This window comes from Astyanax mexicanus, chromosome 9 (assembly GCF_023375975.1).
Source record: "Astyanax mexicanus isolate ESR-SI-001 chromosome 9, AstMex3_surface, whole genome shotgun sequence".
NCBI lineage: Eukaryota > Metazoa > Chordata > Actinopteri > Characiformes > Acestrorhamphidae > Astyanax > Astyanax mexicanus.
This window is the reverse complement of record NC_064416.1, coordinates 12,863,489-12,879,914: the sequence shown is the minus strand read 5'-3', so window position 1 is coordinate 12,879,914 and position 16,426 is coordinate 12,863,489. Positions and strand designations below refer to the sequence as shown.

General features: G+C 35.3%; 3 protein-coding genes across 3 annotated transcripts; 2 read left to right on the top strand and 1 right to left on the bottom strand.

The window, feature by feature from the left end:
* Positions 1 to 121: 121 nt before the first annotated feature.
* LOC103031281 (cytochrome c oxidase subunit 4 isoform 1, mitochondrial) lies at positions 122 to 2,404 on the bottom strand. The gene is made up of 5 exons (XM_007243996.3): positions 2,309 to 2,404; positions 1,358 to 1,434; positions 767 to 931; positions 550 to 681; positions 122 to 448 (listed from the first exon to the last, which is right to left on the bottom strand). Exons 1-5 carry the CDS (start codon positions 2,380 to 2,382, stop codon positions 312 to 314), a joined length of 585 nt encoding a protein of 194 aa, XP_007244058.1. The 5' UTR covers positions 2,383 to 2,404; the 3' UTR covers positions 122 to 311.
* Positions 2,405 to 3,586: 1,182 nt separating this feature from the next.
* Positions 3,587 to 9,143, top strand: emc8 (ER membrane protein complex subunit 8). The gene is made up of 5 exons (XM_007243997.4): positions 3,587 to 4,195; positions 5,698 to 5,774; positions 5,868 to 5,937; positions 6,025 to 6,119; positions 7,900 to 9,143. The coding sequence occupies exons 1-5, from the start codon at positions 3,983 to 3,985 to the stop codon at positions 8,057 to 8,059; spliced, it is 615 nt and encodes a 204-aa protein (XP_007244059.1). The 5' UTR covers positions 3,587 to 3,982; the 3' UTR covers positions 8,060 to 9,143.
* Positions 9,144 to 10,838: 1,695 nt separating this feature from the next.
* Positions 10,839 to 15,673, top strand: gins2 (GINS complex subunit 2). Its single transcript, XM_007243999.4, has 5 exons — positions 10,839 to 11,049; positions 11,696 to 11,810; positions 13,509 to 13,608; positions 13,957 to 14,083; positions 14,571 to 15,673. The coding sequence occupies exons 1-5, from the start codon at positions 10,960 to 10,962 to the stop codon at positions 14,697 to 14,699; spliced, it is 561 nt and encodes a 186-aa protein (XP_007244061.1). The 5' UTR covers positions 10,839 to 10,959; the 3' UTR covers positions 14,700 to 15,673.
* Positions 15,674 to 16,426: the final 753 nt, after the last annotated feature.

Here is a 16,426-nt window from a genome sequence, read left to right as displayed (position 1 = left end):
CATCTGGCACAAAAGTTGACAAAGGAAAATAAATCCATGGATGAAAATAAGGGGAAAAAAACACTACTACTATTTTAAGTAATGTCCTTGCACATGACAAAGATGCAAAAACACAGGTACATGGCATGGTAGACACTGGAATTTTATTTTGTATATTTTAAACAATAACCTTAAGAGGAAGTGGTCTTCCAAATCGCATTCACTGAGGTACTGCAGACAAAACATAAATACAGACATTTCTTCTGACTTCCATGTTGCCTGCTTTGCAAGATTTTGCGTAACATGGTCCAAAGACTGAGATGAACATGAACTTATTTCTTCCAGGCCTTGTTTTCATAGTCCCATTTAGCTGAAAATCCCTCAATAGGGTTGATCCTCATGTCAAGCATTCTCTGGATCTCTTTTTCTTTGTACTCGGGGTCAAAGGTGTGAGGAAGCTCTCCATAGACTGCAGGAATAGCACATAACAGAAAAGGAATGCCCTTTAGTAACATTTTTAAATGTTAAATCAGATAAGTAGTAAATGTAATTTATGACTGCAACACATACCGTATTTCCTCTGCCACAGCACAACAACACCAGTGAAGCCAAGGAAGAACAAAATTCCAGCTACCACAGACTTCCATTCCCCTGTAGCCTTGTTCATTTCAGCAAAGCTCTCCTTGAAGCTGATGCGGTACACTGTTAATAGACAATCAAGAAATCTTACACAGTAGGTACAGTGGAAAAACAAAAATACATGAAAACAAGGATTTCTGATACATACATGCAACTTTCTCATCAACAGACAATGCAGTCCAGGAACCCTTCTCCTTTTCCTTCAGGGACTGCTGTACTGAGCTCAACTCCTGGACATATTTGATCTCAGGGAGGGGAATCTCCCGTCGGTCAAAATATGCTGGAAGAGAGTAGTCCTCAACCTTGGCAACACCTTAAAAAAAAAAAAAACAATCAAATAAATTAAAGTCAAACAAATGGAATGAACTGCACAAATGTTTTAGTGATGCTACTAAGGTCACATAGGGTTTAAAGACGGAAGTTCACAACCTGCAATAAACCCCTGCCTCTTTAGTTCCAATAATAGTTTAAAAACAAGGACTACAAAAAAGATACACATTTCAGAAAATTAAAGACAAGCATGAATAAAGAATAAAGAACTAGAAAGACTCTAGTCTACATTTAATTACTTGTGTTCACTTTAATCATTTGGATGACTTATTTGCTCGTCATACACTTTTTTCTGCAATATTTGAATTTCCACTGTGTGAATATCTCGAGAAGCATTTCAATGCATGAAAGGGGCTCCAAAAACAAAAGTTTATAATGATTATAACTGTTATTAAATAGGAAATCATACCATGTCCACCACGCAGGCACACTGAAGTTGACAAGGCGCGTTGCCCAACAAAACGCAATGCCCTGGTAGCCAGCATTCTGCAAGGAAAACATACCAACATATAGAAGTTTAGTTAATAAAAACAATTAGTATGCCAAGTTAGTAATTCTAACATCTTTAGTCATCTTATGTCATTATTATGATCAGATGCACTGACCGTACATCATTTAGGGTCAGATCAAATTAAACCCCTTAATTGACCTACTTCTATAGTGATTCGTATTGTAAAATTCGAGTTTAAATCACATTTTCAACTGTTTTATTTAGTTAACCTTCTATGTTTTTGAAATTAGCTTTACTGCGTTAAGTCACACAAACTAAATTTCTATGCTGACTATAGACTATAAACAAGTGATAACGTTGGACAAAAACGTCCTTCCGTCGTTTTACGGGCTTTAAAAATCACTGTACATCACGTTTTTACCAATTTATAAAGTTAACCTGATCAACACTACGATACCTGAACTCCGCTCATTCTGTTAGCCAGCTAGCTAAAGTTAGCTTAGCATCCCTGCTGCCAGCTCCCGGAACCGCCACAAGGTCATATTTTAGTAAGAGTTTAAGAGACCAAACAACCAATTACTTAGAGAATATTTAAATTCACAACGAACCTAAGCATATTTCTCACACATTAATAGTAAAATTATCAGCTACTCGCAGCTTTAAAGGCCCAAATCTAGAGCGTTTTAGCCGCACTGCTAACCAGCCTGTAATATTAAAGCTTAGGACCCGCCGTCATCCACCTCAATGTCACTGCCTGTTATTCCAACAATTATACACATAATTCAGACCCGTTCACCGCAAATAATCACATAATATATCTGTAGGATAGCTAATTATAAATTCCATCCACATCACAAAGCATATTCATCAGCAAAACAAACCATTAACCCAAATTTCCCCGCTACCTACCTCTCCGCTCTCGGCCGCTGCTCGTAAAGAATGAAAGAGGACACGCGCAGGAAACACCGGGAGCGCGCACTCATTCACAGAGCACATAAATAAGAGTCGCCTGTAAATAATAAAATACTTTTTCCGTTATGGATTTTTTTAACCATTACAAACAATTATAAAATAGTTTATAGCTTTCCAAATATTGAAAAAATGATAAAAGGCGTAATTAAAATGTTTCATATCATTTTTATCATTTTAACGATGTTTTGCGACATTGTGAAACTCAACACTGAGATCGGCCATTTTGGCTCATTAAAAAAAACTTATTTCACGGACAAAATACAGTTTATTTATAATTATTCAATTATTTATTTTATTTATGTATATTAGCAAAATGCATGCATTTCAATCACTGTGTATCTCAAACAAACTTTAATATAATTATGTTTCATTTCAATATGAGCATTAACATATTCATCATTACAATTATTATGCTTATTGTTATTATGGTAGCTGAGTGCATTTGTTAGAAAGAGTGTATTTATTAAAAATGGTGTCCACAAACATTTGTATATATAGGACAGGGGCAGTTTTTTTCAGACAGAGAGCAAATAAGCCCAGTTGTAGATTAATTTTTTCTTTCAATAAAAAAATCTCAGTTTAAAATGATGCGTGGTCCAAAACTAGGTTTAAATAATTTCAAAATATTTCTATTCTATTTTATTTTATTTTATTATTTTTTATTTTATTATTTTATTTATTTTATGTTATGTAACAACTAATGGCATATTTTAGTATGATAATTTATACAAAGTGTATATTATATGCTTTATGTTACAGTAATGATACTGAAACTTGTCTTAATCAGTCAAACTTAATCAATAATGTAGTGATTAAACGTAGTCTTGGACTAAGCAGCTTTTTGAATGGAGATGTTTAATTGAAAGAAATACGTAGTCCTCAACTGGGCTTATTTGCTGTCTGAAAAACTGCCCCTGTCCTATAAATACAAATGTTTGTGGACGAATGTTTGTGGATGTGTCTAATAAACACATTCAGCTACTTTAATAACAATGGGCATACGAATTATATTAATAAATATGTTAAATATGTCAAATTAAAACTAAACATATTGTTCAGTGCTGAGAAAAGTATTACAATTCTCAGTATAAAAATTATCAAATATTTATAGACACTGATTGGGCTCAGTCGCCCTCTGGTGCTAGAATAAGCGTGTATGGGTGGTAAATGAATGTGAACAGTAGTTCTGCGCAGTTCTGCACGGTCTCTTTCCGGGGCCTGGAGCCGGAATGGAGGCGGGTCGGCCGTGTCGCAAAGTGTCTGGGCTGTTGCCGGTGAGCAGCACAGCCGTAGCAGCTCGCTTCTGAATCAGCGTGTAGTTCAGAGGAAGCGCCGGAGATCCAGCTTTCTCAGCCTGCGATCTCCTGAATTACCCGGTATCAGCGGATCAGACAGGAGCGGGCAGTTAGTAGAGGAGCTCAGCGGCCGGTACGGGTAGTGAGTCGGAGATCGGGCGGTCTGATAGTCGGGGAGAGTCGGTATGAAATCGGGAAGATAGCTAATAGCTCGTTAGCCGACCTGTTAGCCTGTAGACTGCTCAGACCCCCGGCCCGCTAAGCGCTCGGCTGTATTTACTGTGTGCGGCAGTCTGTGGATCCGGCAGGAGCGAGGATGACCATTAAGCTGACGACCCAGGCGTACTGTAAGATGCTGCTGCACGCCGCTAAGTACCCGCACTGCGCGGTGAACGGGCTGCTGGTGGCCGAGCGGCAGAAGGACAAGAAGCGAGAGGGGCTCTGCGGCCCGGTGCTCTGTGTGGACTGTGTGCCGCTGTTTCACGGTACCTTAGCGCTGGCCCCCATGCTGGAGGTGGCCCTGACCCTGGTGAGCTGGAGATCATGAGCCTTATTGTGGTTTCTGCCTGTATCAAAACGTACTGAGCTAGTTAAATATATATTAAAATATAAGATACTACTAGTTGATCACTGTGTGTAACTGATACTCAGTATACAGCTCTGGAAAAAAAAATGAGATCACTTAAAACGGATGAGTTTCTTTGATTTTACCAAATTGAAACCTCTAGATTATAATCAAGAGGAAGATGGATGATCAGAAGTTATCAAAGCAATCTGAACTGTTTAAATCTTTGCATTAGGGGTGGCATAATAAGTTATCCAAAAGCAGTGTGTAAGACTGGTGAAGGAGAACATGCCAAGATGCATAAAACTGTGATTAAAAACATGGTTATTCCACCAAATATTAATTTCTGAACTCTTAAAACTTTATGAATATGAACTTGTTTTCTTTGCGTTATTTGAGGTCTGAAAGTTCTGCATCTTTTTTGTTATTTCAGCCATTTTTCATTTTCTGCAAATAAATGCCAATGACAATATTTGTATTTGGAATTCGGGATGTCGCCGTAGTTTATAGAATAAAACAAGAATGTTCATTTTACTCAAACATATACCTATAAATAGCAAAATCAGAGAAACTGATTCAGAAACTGAAGTGGCCTCTTTATCCAGAACTGTATTTGAGATATGAGCTATGAGGTTCATTAGTAATCAGTAGTGCTGCAACTAATGATTATTTTGTTAGTCGATTATTCGGTGATTATTTTTGTCATATCCTCCATCTCTAAAGATAATAGAAACAGCTGAACATGAGCTATAAAGAGCCTTTAAATGTCTAGATCTTGTTTAAAAATAGGAAGTACTGATACTTAGTGATTGAATATGTAATTGGTTGTGTTTGGGCACTTTTGGAGACACAGACTAAGTATAGACTGAGTATAAACTGTGTGAGTGAGCCATTTACCCATCACCCGTTGCGCCTCTGTCCCCAGCACCTTGTGTAATGCTGTACTGTCACAAAAGAATGATTAGTAGACAATGAAATTTGTAGTTGACAAATTTAAATATGAGGGAATATGTGGGAATTCTGGGCTGATGCTGATACCCATATACATTTATAACTAAACACCCCAGTATAACTATACAACTAATAATAATAAGGGACAGATAAAAATCAGCTTAAATCAATGGAATTTAAAGTTGCACGGCCAGTGGCAAGTGTGGCCAGTGTCACTTGGTTCTTTTCCAGCATATAATTAGCTTGTCAGATAATAACAGTTTGAAATATCGGCTATATCGGCTGAATAAAAGAAGCAATTATCAACCATTATATACCACCTTTCTAGAAACCCAGGAAATACATTTACACACACAAACTCAAGTATATACAACAGATATATGGCAGATATATGCTTACCCGGTATCTCCATCTGCCCACAGTTTCCATATTACTGCATTCATGTTAGTTTTTTAGTTCAGTCTCAGTGTACATTGTTAATGTTGATGATTCCCCTGTTTGTTGACTTTTTCTAGATTGACACATGGTGTAAAGAAAACAAATATGTCATTGCTGGTTACTATCAAGCCAACGAGCGTGTAAAGGAAGTGAGGTATGTTTTTGACTGCTTTAGTTTAAGGCATTGGCTTGTTACTTTTATTTAAATTTTTTTTAAAGATAATGGTAATCTCCCCACCTTCTTCAGACCCAACCAGGTCGCTGAAAAAGTAGCAGCAAGGATTTCAGAAAATTTCAGTGAAGCAGCAATGATAATAGTAAGTTACTTATTGTTCTTTAGCATAACACAGTTAGAACTAGATATAAGGAATGTCACTAATATATTTTCTGTAATATTTTTTCAGTTGGATAACAGTAGGTTTAACATGGGGTGCTTTGCACCATCCCTTTCCATCTACGATCATCTTGACAATAAGTGGAAGTGCAGAGAACCAAGCATGTGAGTACATTTTCTTAAATAAATTTGTAAATGTAAATAGTTTAAATATTATGAAGATTGTTACAATAAGGGATTCCATAATGTGAGCAGTCACTTTTTTATTATTTAAACAAAATCACTCAGATTAAAACCTGATTTGTACATGCTTAGGAAAAACAGGTTATTTCTATGATAATATTTATCGTGATAAATATGTCCATATAGTAGCATACAGCTACTTTAAGTTGCACACATTGCTGACACAGTTGTTCAAATGAATAAACACAACTTGTCTAGTCACTAGTCTTACAGCATTGGCAGCAACCCTAAAATGCCAGTGTAAAACCAGCTTAAGGCACAAAAAAGCAGTGTAACGGCAAAATAGCTGTTCTTATGGCATTGCCATGAAAATAGAACTCTCTAGAGCAGAGAAACATGAACCTGTTGGCACCATGCCTAATGATGGGTGTGTTCTAGAGGGCTATAGAGACCCCAGCACTGAGCTGTAGAGCAGTGGCAGAACTGTGTTCTCTGGAATATTTATGCTCCATCTAATAATTTATAGATTTAGAGTTGGGCAGATGTGGATGTGTTGATCATCCTGATTTACTAAATATCGTGTTGCTGAATGCAATCAAATCCTCACAGCAGTGTGCTAAAATCTGGTAGAAAGCCTTCCTTGTGCAGTAGACAACTACTCCAACAAAAGTAAATTAAACCATTATATTTAAAAATAAACGACTAAGCATGTTTAGAGTATAGAGTACCACTTTCAACGTAACACACAGTTAAAATGTGAGTTACAGAAGGAAATGTCTGCCCACTAAACATACATAACTAATATTCTGTGAAGTGTTTGATAAAATACATTTAATTGTAAATTAAATAAGAAATGTAAGGTTGGCAAAATTAAATAATATTTTTATATTTTAATTTTGTGGTTAGTCATGATTAAAAGTGTATATTAAGGTCACAAATCTGGTACTTCCCTGAATTTTTGGGAGATATACTAGTGTGATTTGCCTCTAACTCTTCTAACTCTAACACTAATCAAATTACTGTTTTAATGTGATTTTCAAAATAGGATAATCGAGATTGTAGATATGTACATTTAGAGCCTGGAAGAGGGAATCTTAGGTAATAGGCTTGTGTTTCTGTTAAGATACCTTTAAAGAACTCTCTCATACGGTGTATTTTACAGTTATTTTCATATGTTTCAGTTTTCTTTAACTAAAAGTGGGTTAGGTTTGTATCTTATTTAGAGCTTGCACAGTTTTGACTCCCTTGAACATGAATGTTTGTATACTTGATATAAGGCTGTAAATGCTGGGCGCCAAGCGGTCCAGCAGACTAAAGCGCTGCCACTACGAGCGGAGGTCGCAGGTGGGGCATCACTAGTGATAGGGGGAGTCCTAATGAGTGGGTTGGATAATTGGCTGTGCTAAATTGGGGAGAAAATGGGAAAAAATATAAATTAAATTTATAAATAAAAAAAGCTGTAAATGCTGTTTGTTTGTTTATTTATTTATATTATGTTATCCTAAAATAGAAACTGATTAAAACTGTCTTATCAGTTGATGTGTATCATAAGGAACTAAAAACATCTAAATTGTAATCAAGAATTGCATATAAATTTGCAGAATTTCAAGATTTTATCGTTTTACGATATCGCCCAGCTCTAATCTCAGGGTAGTTTTAGTGCTTTTTAAATTAGAATCTTTTAATGTGTTGAGTAACATTTTACAAGAGTTTGCATAAGTATCTGCATATGACTGACTGTGGATTTTGAATCTCATTTCAGAGACTCTTTTGAAGACTGGACAGAAGCTCAGAAGATCACGTCAGCCCTCCTGGAAAACAGGTCCTATGAAAACCTCATAGACTTTGACAACCACCTGGATGACCTCAGGAACGACTGGACAAATCCTGAAATCAACAAATCTGTGCTGCATCTATGCTGAAGCCGTCGAGGAGATCTCCTGTACTGTTCAAGCCATCAATGCCAAAATGGGTTGCGTATTGTTACTGAGTTCAGTCCCATAGAAAGATTATTCCCAATGGGAAAAGCTGATGGAAAGGACGCATTTCTAAAGGGCAAGCAGGACACTGGTACAACATGTGTAATGAAGGTCTGAGATGATTCTGACCTTCATGGCATGATTTATATTTTGGTCTGTTTTTCTTTTTTTCTGTTGTCAGGCAGCAATTTATATGCATCCATTTGACGCACAACCTTATTAATTTGGTGGTTTATAGCAGATTACGATCAGTTCTACTTTTTTCACGTCGTTAAGTTTTCTTTTACTAACAAAGCTTAATTTTCCACTTCACTTTATTGTTTATTTTGAGCAAAATAACTTGAATCAACACAGATCCAACTTTTCTTTTCTTACATACTAACCTGGTTGGATTTGTGTTTTAATTTCTGAATTTTATTAATCAATCTGAAACACAACCACAGATCCTTTAAAAATGGGATGGAAATTGCAGCATTGCGTATTTTTCCCATTTCAGCTGAAGTGGCTGGTCAAGATTATTTACCACCTTAAATGCAAATAAGGTCCATTTAAGCGTAAAGCCATCAGCTTGAAGGACTTATTTTAATATCCATACACAATACAACTGTAAATGCTAGAGAATGATTCAGATGTGTTTTTTTTTTTCAAATGTAATTGCTTGTTTGTTTTCCCTGAATTCTGTAGCCTTACAGAGATAATAAATAATCGTTCAGAGTTTATGTTAAAGAAAATTGTTTATTTCACTAATATTTTTAATGTATATACCTCTTTTAAGATGCAACTTTAAAAGAAGATTAGTCTTAATATGTAAGCAATTTTTGATGCTCTACCAAATATGAGTTTAGTTTAATAAGGCACAGGTGATATTTGTGTTAAAATGATTGATTTGGAAGTTGTGTAATTCAGTAATATTCACTGAGGACTGATAGGATTAATATAATTATTAATATCATTATTAAAATATGATTGAGATGATTGAAATTAGCTTTTGTAAAACTAAATGTAAGAATAAAATCTTTTGAAGAAATCTTTGTACATTCTTTTTTTGACACTGTGTCTTATGGGTATTTAAAACAAGAACCAGCAACATGGATGTATTTGTCCACTGATTTTTTTCCACAGTATTGCTTTCAGTCATACTGGTTATTTATTGTATTGTGTCGCTGTGTATGTCGTTTTGGATCGTTTGTTTTTACTTGAGGAATCAGGAGCATGACCAGTTGAAAAGCAGTACAGGAACTAAAAACTCTAACAATGAAATTAAACACAAAAGAGCAGCGATGGCTTATAAATAAAAGCAATATAAAATTAGAAATAGAATGTAGATTCTCACCATCACAAACATGAAAAAAAATACACAGCCACAATAACTGCATTTATAAATTTCAAATAACCAATGAAAGCATACCTAAACTATCAGTAGTAAATCATGATGGAATGTACTATTTGCAGTACTGTGCACCCTTTTCGACACAGAATCACATTTTTTATTATTTCTCTCAGCAATAAAGAGAGTTTCTACAGGAGTATAAAACTTTCTATTTCCAAATCATGGTTATTATTTAAAAAAAAAAAAAAAACAACAAACTAAAAAAACTAAATCAATAACTAAAAAAAATAAAAAAAACAAAATCACAGTTCTGTCGCCTCCTGGTGGCTAGGTCACGTGGTGATTACAGGCTAAACCAAAGGACCAAGTGAGAAAACCCACTTGGGTTTGTGACGAATTATTGTCCAAAATGTATGGAAAACAGAGTTTATAAATGTTTGATTATTTGTACACTGACAATTAAACTAATTTCTTCAACATCGAAAAATATAAACTGTATCATTGCTAACTCCAGTTATAAACCTTTAAACAAATGGTAAACAAGTACAAAACAGGAATTATTTTGCATATATGAAATTGTAAGGTGTTTCTTATGGATTGTTTGTTTTATTTGTTTTTGTGATACTTCACAGTGTAACAGACATGTATATTAGTTATGTAAATAACAAAATAAGCTAAATCTTCCACCAATACATTTTTGGATTTTTTTTAATAAACTAAACTAAAACCAGTCAGCTCACAGTAGCAGTAATGCAAACACCTTTACTGCCTAAAACATTTTTTTAAGAAACATGGAAATATGCAGGTCATTGTATTAGCAAAATAATGTATTTTAAATCTTACAATTAAAGGAATCTCTTGTAGTATTAATTTACTATTTGTATTATTATTATTTTTTTTTTGCAATTTAGCTGATTAGATATGGAGTCCTTAACCACACTGGCAGAGAGGAGAGCCCTCAGCAAGCTGCTGAACACCTTCCTCTGCTCAGCACCATCACCAGACAGAGGAGCACATTTAGTGCACATGCTGTGCCAGTTATGGGACCATGGTTATTGAACCAAATATTACTTTCTGAACTCTTAAAACTTTATGAATATGAGCTTTTATTTTTACATTATTTGAGGTCTGAATCTCTCTCTTTTTTATTATAGCCATTTCTTATTTTCTGCAAATAAATGCTCTAAATGACAATGTTTTTTTTTTATTTGGAATTTGGGAGAGATGTTGCCCGTAGTTTATAGAATAAAACAACAATGTTCAATTTACTCAAACTTATACCTATAAGTAGCAAAATCAGAAACTGAGGTGCTCCATTCACTCCCATTCATTGAGGTCTTCCTCGCTGGCTCCCTCTAGCGGCGGGTTCTGATATAACGGGGGGCGGCTCCGGCTAAACCACGGGGCTGTAACGTCACGCAGCCTGTCTGAACAATCCGCGGGAAAAGCGGAGCTGAGTTTTCGGGGGATTTAAGGATTATTCTCGGCTTTTCCGTCGATATTTCAACAAAGCATGGATCCGTCTGAGGTGGAATTCCTCGCTGAGAAGGAAATGGTGAAGATTATCCCGAATTTTAGCCTGGATAAGATCTATTTAATCGGGGTGAGTAACGTTAGTTTAGTGTGTGTTAGCTTAGCATAGTCTCCCCTCAGAGGCTGCCTGATTAACTAGCGTTACGTAAGTTAAGTTAACTCTAGTTAATTTAGCGAGTTATAAACTTATACATTTAAGTGTTTATCCGACAGCAGCAGCAGCAGCGCTGTTTTGGGGGTTAATGGGGCTGTTCGCCGGTGTTCTGTCGAGTTATGCTACCCATCGATATGTGCTTTTTTACGGCACTGCGCATGCGCCGACCAAAAGTTTATTTTTGTACTCTTTCTATAATTAACTTACTTACTTTTTATTTTTGGGTAATAAACATCATCTTTGCATTTTTGTACTGTAAATAGCAGTTAAAAATAATAATTAACAATAAAAGATAAAAAAAAAACAATATTGTTGTATGACCTTACCTTTTTTTATTTTACCTGATAACGTTAACGTTACAGTGATTTAACTTAGCCTATCCACATAACGTTACCTCACCTAGGCTTCTGCTTTGAGTATTTTCTAATATGTTTTTTTTTTTTACTTTGACCTTTTTATATAAATTAAATACCACTAGGGTAGCACGGTTTGACAAGGTAGCACAACTCGACACAACACCGGGTTGTTTATAAGCTCTTGTGTTGTGATCGTATATTTGTAGGGGGATCTGGGTCCGTTTAACCCCGGGCTGCCGGTGGATGTGCCGGTCTGGCTGGCCCTGAACTTGAAGCAGAGGCAGAAATGCAGGATAGTTCCTCCAGACTGGATGGACGCAGGTAACCAATCCTCACTCTGGGGTTCTGGGTCTTTCCTAAAATAATTAAGCATTCATTATTCACAGTTTATAACTTTTAATAGCTTTTGGATTCCTTGCACTGTTAGGAGTGGGCGATATGGCCCTAAAATAATATCACAGTATTTTTGGCGATATGACTAAACACAGATAAAAAAAATAAGAAGAAGATTATGGTACTACAACAACAAAATTATTATTTTTTTAATTTTTACGGTTGCATGTGTTATGATATGGCACACCCCTAACTGAGATATTAAATAATACAAGATTTATCAGATTTATAACAGACATCAATAATCCAGAATGTCATACTAATCATACACTCCAAATATCTCCATATTTCCAGGTTTAAAGAAAAAAAAATTATACTGGACAGATATAGTCTGTCTCTAGTAGATTTATAGTTGTAAATGAAAACAGCGTGAATTGTTCTTTTGGGAAATATCGCAAAAAAGTAATGCACTGATGTTTTAATTAGGGGTTAGTGATATGGCACAATGTTTCACACTATTTAAAATGTAGGCAATATTATTGTGTAGGATACAATATCGCACACCCCTACACTGTCCCAATGTTTGTGGTTACCCCTTCTAAATAGGGCTAACCGATTAATTGCAGAAAAAAAAATCATCAGACTAGTCAGCTATCAAAATAATCACTAGTTGCAGCCCTACTTCTAAATGCACATGAAACTTATGCCGACTATACACCAAACTATTTTCAAGCGATTTTACTGTTGCAGACAAATTTCTGGTGTAGGGATAAAATAATAAAAGTCTTTCTAGAGTTGAGTTGTGGTCGCACTACATCTTTCAGTGGTTAGGATTGAAGGTTTAAGTCTCTTTCTCGCCCTGGCCTTCAGATAAAATGAACCCTTTTTAATATTATTGTAAGTCTTGAGCCTTGGCTCACGCAAATAGTGACGTGAACAATGTGACATACTGTAGGTTACATTAAGGGGAATACATTGACACAAAAGGATAATACTTATAATAAAAAATCGAGCTACAGATGAAAGGAGCCTGTCAAAATGGAATGTTTTTTTTCTTTTATATACAGTGCAGAGGAAGCAGTTAGAATATGGTTGCTCAGCCTTTATTACCAACTTTATTCTCCATACAAATGTTCTGCACACGCACCTAAACACACTACAGAGACACTTATAGTCAGGTCTAGAATAATCATTCCTACTTTAGCATCTGTCTGTTTCTAAACGAAGCAAGTAATTCTCATTAAAAAAAGTTTACTCTGCTTTGATTGTAGGGATACAGAGAATCATAACACTATTAATTAGGAAGTAGGAAGGCTGATCATCCAGACTGAGGAATAACTATTCAGTTTAGCTGTCTTGTAAAATACACAACAACATTTGTCTGTATTTAGGAATGTGTATTTAGTTACAAGTTTGGGTTGATTCTGTACTTTACAGACTGTTGGGAACCCTCTTTGTTGCCCATGCCCATTTTTGCATGTTTTTTTTTCACTTATGAAGTTATGTTTCACATGAATATAAACAATCAATAACATTTACCTAACACAAATTGGATCCTGTTTAAATTTTGCTTGGGATCTATTAACATACATTTACCTGACAGCCTTTCACAGCTTCACAGCCTGTTGTGTTTTGATCATGTTTCCCATAGCTTTATGTAATCTCTCAATTTTCTGTGCCTTTTAGATAAACTGGAAGAAATCAGGGAGCAGGAGAGAAAAGAGGACACCTTCACTCCCATCCCCAGTGCTTATTACATGGAATTGACCAAATTGCTACTAAACCAGTAAGTTTAAGTTTAAGCCTGCATGGATAATGTGGCATTACTTTTATTTCTGGAGTTGTATGTCACAGCAATGAATAGTATCTCACCTGAATAGACTGTTCTTAATAAACCTTCAGATAGCCATTTCTAAACATTTCCAAAAACAATGTTGCTGAGGACTTATTATTGACATTGTCATTACTGACATTTACTTATTGGACTGCTGTAAAGAAGTCACATATTAAATATTTCAATGGTTTACTCTGTTTGCTTTGTTTATACATAAAGTGCCTTTCAGATTTAGACTTCACTTATTTATAACAATATGAATAACAATATAACAATATGTTTGTATAATCCTCTATGCAGTGCTGCAGACAACATCCCCAAAGCTGATGAAATCCGGACATTGGTGAAGGATATTTGGGACACCCGCATTGCAAAACTGCGCCTGTCTGCTGACAGTTTCATCAGCCAACAGGAGGCTCATGCCAGGGTAAACTAGATAAAACTGACATAAATACTTAATTTGGTGTGAGGCTGATTCAGTCACTGCAATAGGAGCACACTTCTACAGTTGGCAAACTGCATGCGTGCATCCAGTGTATAAAATAGCTTGTGGTATAAGGAGTCTCTAGGTTCCAGTATTGGGTGGCTGCAAGTCTAATTCTCAAACTGTACATACACTATGTTAACCAATTTGAATATGTTCATGGTCAAAGGTGAGTAAAAAGCAGACTAAAATAATTTTTTTTTTTCTGTAATATGCGTACTTATGAAACACTTGCCATCAAAAATCATTTAATTTGATGAGTATCTCAGACAGACTTATTTATGTGGTTTCTTCCACTATATGAAATGCACAGTTATCTATAAAACATGGACAAAACCCAGTTTAGTAGTTTTGTCTGTGCCTTTATCTATTTTTTTTTCAGACATAAACCAGTGTGTACACATGCTGTCCCTCTTTCTGTCTCCACTAGCTGGATAACCTTACATTGATGGAGATCAATACCACACGCAGCTTTCTGCTGGACTCTTTGAATTACATGTACAAACTGCGCTCCAACCTCCAGCCAGGCTCTGGCTCAGGCAAGTCGCAGGATTACTAAGCAACGGTGTCACATCAGGACTATTAGGACCACTAACATTATGTGCAGTGCAGGTAACACTTTGGACTGCAGCTCTACAGATCCTGACCAGAAGGAATTAATATTTCATGCTTTGAAAGAAGTGACTGTCATGAAATCCTACCCATGCTGTGCTCGTGCCATTAGGACAGATACCACCTCACTGTACGCTGAGATTTCTCTGCTTTGTCAAACTGGATGGACAACCAACAAAAGACAATGGATGCAGATTTTGTCAAAACACATTGGGGATGCTTTTATGTCCAGGGTTGTTAAGATGGTGGTTGCAATCCTTCTTAACTTTGCTCACCTTTTTGTGCTTTTTTTTCCCCCTCCTGTTCTAATATAGCTTAGCATGGAAATCTTACAGTAAATAAGGCTGGCAGTGCTAAAAGTCAAAGTAATAAAAACAATGAATGAGTAAATGTTTTAAGGTTGTGTACAGAAAACTATACAAATGCTACTTTCAATCTGTTTGTCTTGTTTGTAAATGTTTGTAAAAAGTACAAATACAGTTTAATGGACTGATGTCATTTGTGTTTAATTTGTTATGCCCATGTACCATTAACTTAACTTGAATTTGTCTATATGTTTCAGTCTTTAACTGCTTGATTCTAAAACGCATTTAATCCTGTGTATTCATGTACACTGATATTTGAACAGTTATATATACTTATAATGATACTTTCTATTTACTATTTATTGTGTAAAAAAAAAAAAAAAAACACGACCTCTCATTAAGTATAAAAGTGCCACTTGACATAGGAGCACTCATTTTGTACACAGTGATTTTGGAGCTATTGACTTTTCATAAACTGGCAATTTAAATTTAAATTTAAATATTTAAATGCACTGAAATGATTTGCATGCTGACCTGTCTCGCAAAACACAGTGGGTGATGAATCTTTTATGAAAAGAGGAATGACAATGAGACAATAAATATTTTCTACAAATTATTTATGTAAAACATTGACTCATAAACATTTGAGTGCTTACATTCATACTTATTCAATGACGTAATTTGAAGTTAATGAATTTTTCCCTGCTATACTAGTTTGTGTTTGTGATACATTACCTAGCTTCCTCACATCCATGGCTGAAGAACACTGTTTCTCTGCTATTCTGTTACATACATCTTGTCCAAAAGACTCGTTGTTTACACATTTTTATATATTTTTTCAAATTAGTGGGCATTTGAATTGGAATTTGCCTCAAAAATGTTTTATTTATTTAAAAAAAATTAAATTAGAGACAATATTATGAAGATAAGGTTAATGTTGGAGTATGTTGTTTTCTTACCATCTCTAATAGTTGCAGCTTCTGTAAAAACTCCAGCATGTCAGTTTTTTTTTCTTTGTTTATCCCTTCTCCTTTTTTGTAGATAGTTTTTGAATTCAGGGGGGGAAAACAATTGCTAAAGACATTTCACTTAAAGTCAATATTCTTTATATTTTTATTTCAATCTAATGAATCTTTCATTAGCCTTATAATACTGGCAATATATTATTCACGAAGTTAAACTCTTTAAATAATAATAATAATAAAAAAAATACCATTATATGAGTCTTTTAAAATCTGCCCTAACATATATTTGCAAGCAATTAAGTCTATTGGCCGCTATTTGAATACAAAAGTGGTAGATTTCTAAAGGTTTCTAAAGCGATCTTAAACTGTTGGGCTTCTTGGTCGACTCCCACGCTAGGTAGCAT